Raw genomic sequence first — 3,017 nt, 5'->3', positions numbered from 1 at the left:
CCAGTCGTTCATGTACCTCATAATTATGTACAGCTCAATCCGGTCGCCACATAGTCATCTCTGCTCGAACTAAAATAACTCAGGCCTATCCAAACTCTCTTCATAACTTAGAATTTCCATGCCAGGCAGCATCTTGTGAATCTGCACCCTCTCCAGTCCAATCACATCCTTCCTGTAATGTGATAATCAGAAATGCATGCAGTACTCTGTGGCCTCACCAAAGTTCTATGCAATTCCAACATGATCTTGCAGCGAGCCGAGACAGAAATGGCAGATCAGATGTTAAAGATCAGAATTGAAAATATTCAATGACTTTTCACTTGATTTTGTGATTTATTCGACTGAATTGAGGCAGATAAAGAGAACAACAGATTCCAGAGTGCAGAGGAACAAACTTGAGAGGGCACTCTGAGATTAGAAATGTAATTGCTGACTAGTCATGAAAGGTCTATTATTGAAGCGATACGAGATTTGTAGATGCAGCTCATGGTGTTGGAAGAAACATTTCCACTGCTGCTTAACACACCTTCCAATTCTAACGTGTTATTGTCCGTGATCAGAATTTTCCTGTCTTGCGCCTGGGGCTCTGGGTCCAAGTAAATCCCAGTGCTTCATATATTCCCTGAACAGGGAATTGAAAGAACTGTTGTGATATGATTTTCTCAAAGATTCGTGGTGGTGATGGCGGAGGGATGTGTGTGCTAATTCAAATGCTTGTGCAATCTCAATATCTTTGTGGAGATTCTGGAAGGTATAAATCAATGCACAGTGAACTTCAAATCAGACAAACCGTCTGCGGCAAAAAGGGACAGATCATTTGAACACAAAATGCATCGACCAATTCAATGGATCAGGAAAGTATTCTACATGGTCCTTGCCATATTTGGTGTTCCTGGTAAGTGTGTAAAGCTAATGGGATTGTTTAACTTTTCGGAGGAGCTGGCTTTTGCAATTAAACTGAGAAAAGTAATGTTACATTCGTTGAAATGGTCACAGTTTTGCAGACACTTATTTAATAATACTATTATGTTAATGACATTTACTGAATCATCTGTGCAGATGTATTGTGTTGTCCCATCTGAATCCAGTTCTGAAGTACTCAATATTATAACGGTGTTGGACTCATTAGAATGCTCTGTTCTGTTGAATAACCCCTCCAAGCAAGAAACTGTCTTGAGTGGAAGGTTTTATTGAGATTATCTGTCCATTTAGAATACTATTGAACATGGTCACAAAATGAGTACCTGGTATTATTTTTGCATCGTCAATTTTCCCCCACGAAAGGTTTTTTTTGTGATTTGAAGTCAAGGACTATACCCAAAACTTTAAGTGAGCTATAATTCAGCTTTTTATATAGGTTAATGGAACGTCTCTTGTTTTAGTGACCGTCACATAGAGATAATCCTATTTTGGTCACAATTGCACTGTCTCATTAAACTTCATTTATGCATCTGTAGCACCAGACAACAGTGGTCTGAGCTCGATCCAGTTCTCCCATCTGAGAAAATGTCTCCATAGCAGGAGAAGTGGACCATACCCGGAGAAGGATCTTCTAACGCAGAATGTGATCCAAGCCTAAGATGAGTTCCGATTAATGGAGTGATAGGAGACACGCATAGTTCTCCAAATGAACATTTGATTTTTGCTTTTTCGTGAAAACATTTTACATCATGATCTGTCCCTGGGGAAAGTCTGCAGCCCACTTTCATGTGACATGTGTTAAACCTGGAAGTGGACGTGTCAGAGGCAGGCAGATTTCATTGTTAAGATGCTCTTGCCAGTGATCTGATTCCAACCCACACATTTGTGATGCTATTTTCTTTTCTGATGAGTTTTGGAAAATATTGTTTTCTGTAATTCCCTTTCTCTCTCTTACAGTTAATTTAGTAGCAATTGTGATCCTGTCTCGTGGAAAGTGCGACCTCTCCATCTGCACAACTCGCTACCTGGTGGCCATGGCAGCGGCGGATCTCCTGGTCATTATCACTGAGGTTATACTGAACCGAATCAATGATTATTATTTCCCACTGAATTTCCTGAAAATCACCCCTGTGTGTAGTGTTCGCTATGTTATGCTACGTGCAGCCACAGACTGCTCTGTCTGGTTCACAGTCACTTTCACTTTTGATCGATTTGTCGCCATTTGTTGTCAGAAGTTAAAATCTAAATATTGCACCAAGAAAACAGCATCCGTGATTCTAGGAACAACTGGCACTTTACTGTGTTTAAAAAATATTCCCATCTACTTTCGATTTAAACCGAGAAGGATTATTGACAACGTACCATGGCGTTGTAGTAACAAGCCTAGTTATTTCAGGGATCCTAGATGGATTGGATTTAGATATTTTGAGAAAGTTTTAACACCATTGCTCCCATTCATTTTAATTTTGTTACTCAATGCTCTAACAGTTAGACACATTCTAGTAGCCAATAGAGTCCGTAAAGGACTGAGGGGTCAGAGCAATGGAAACAATCACAGTGACCCAGAGATGGAGAGCAGAAGGAAGTCTATCATTTTACTCTTCACCATATCGGGCAGTTTCATACTCCTCTGGTTTGTGTATGTTTTATATTTTTTTGACGTTAATGATCACTTAGATGATTATTCTTCTTACAACTTTGAAAAAGTCGCATACATGCTGCGGAATTTAAGTTGCTGCACAAACACACTGATTTACGTGGTGACTCAGTCCAAATTCAGAGAGCAGTTGAAGAACATAGCGAAATATCCATTTACATTTCTTGTCAAATCAATAAAGAACAGAGCCGAGTGCAGCTCGAATATCCCGTGCTAAGTGGCAAAAAACACAGGAGGACCAGAGGGCACGGGCCTGGAGCAGCAGGAAACATCTCAAATGTTTCAACGACGGCTCAGAGGGAGAGGGATCGGAACAAAATTAGCAGCAGGTGTCTTATACTGAGAAGAACAGTGAGTCAGGAGCAAGGACAGACATTCAGAGGACCAGACTGAAATGAGCAGAAGCAATTCGACACAAGAATGTGCCGTGGGACAAACG

The 3,017-nt window shown here is 40.5% G+C and overlaps 1 protein-coding gene across 1 annotated transcript; it reads left to right on the top strand.

Moving 5' to 3' along the window:
- Nucleotides 1-828: 828 nt before the first annotated feature.
- LOC144505381 (putative G-protein coupled receptor 139) lies at nt 829-2,795 on the top strand. Its single transcript, XM_078231497.1, has 2 exons — nt 829-895; nt 1,879-2,795. Exons 1-2 carry the CDS (start codon nt 829-831, stop codon nt 2,793-2,795), a joined length of 984 nt encoding a protein of 327 aa, XP_078087623.1.
- The last annotated feature ends 222 nt before the right edge of the window (nt 2,796-3,017 follow it).

This window comes from Mustelus asterias, chromosome 16 (assembly GCF_964213995.1).
Source record: "Mustelus asterias chromosome 16, sMusAst1.hap1.1, whole genome shotgun sequence".
Taxonomy (NCBI): Eukaryota; Metazoa; Chordata; class Chondrichthyes; order Carcharhiniformes; family Triakidae; genus Mustelus; species Mustelus asterias.
Note: the sequence above shows the minus strand (reverse complement) of the source record. Positions and strands in the feature narration are given on the sequence as shown.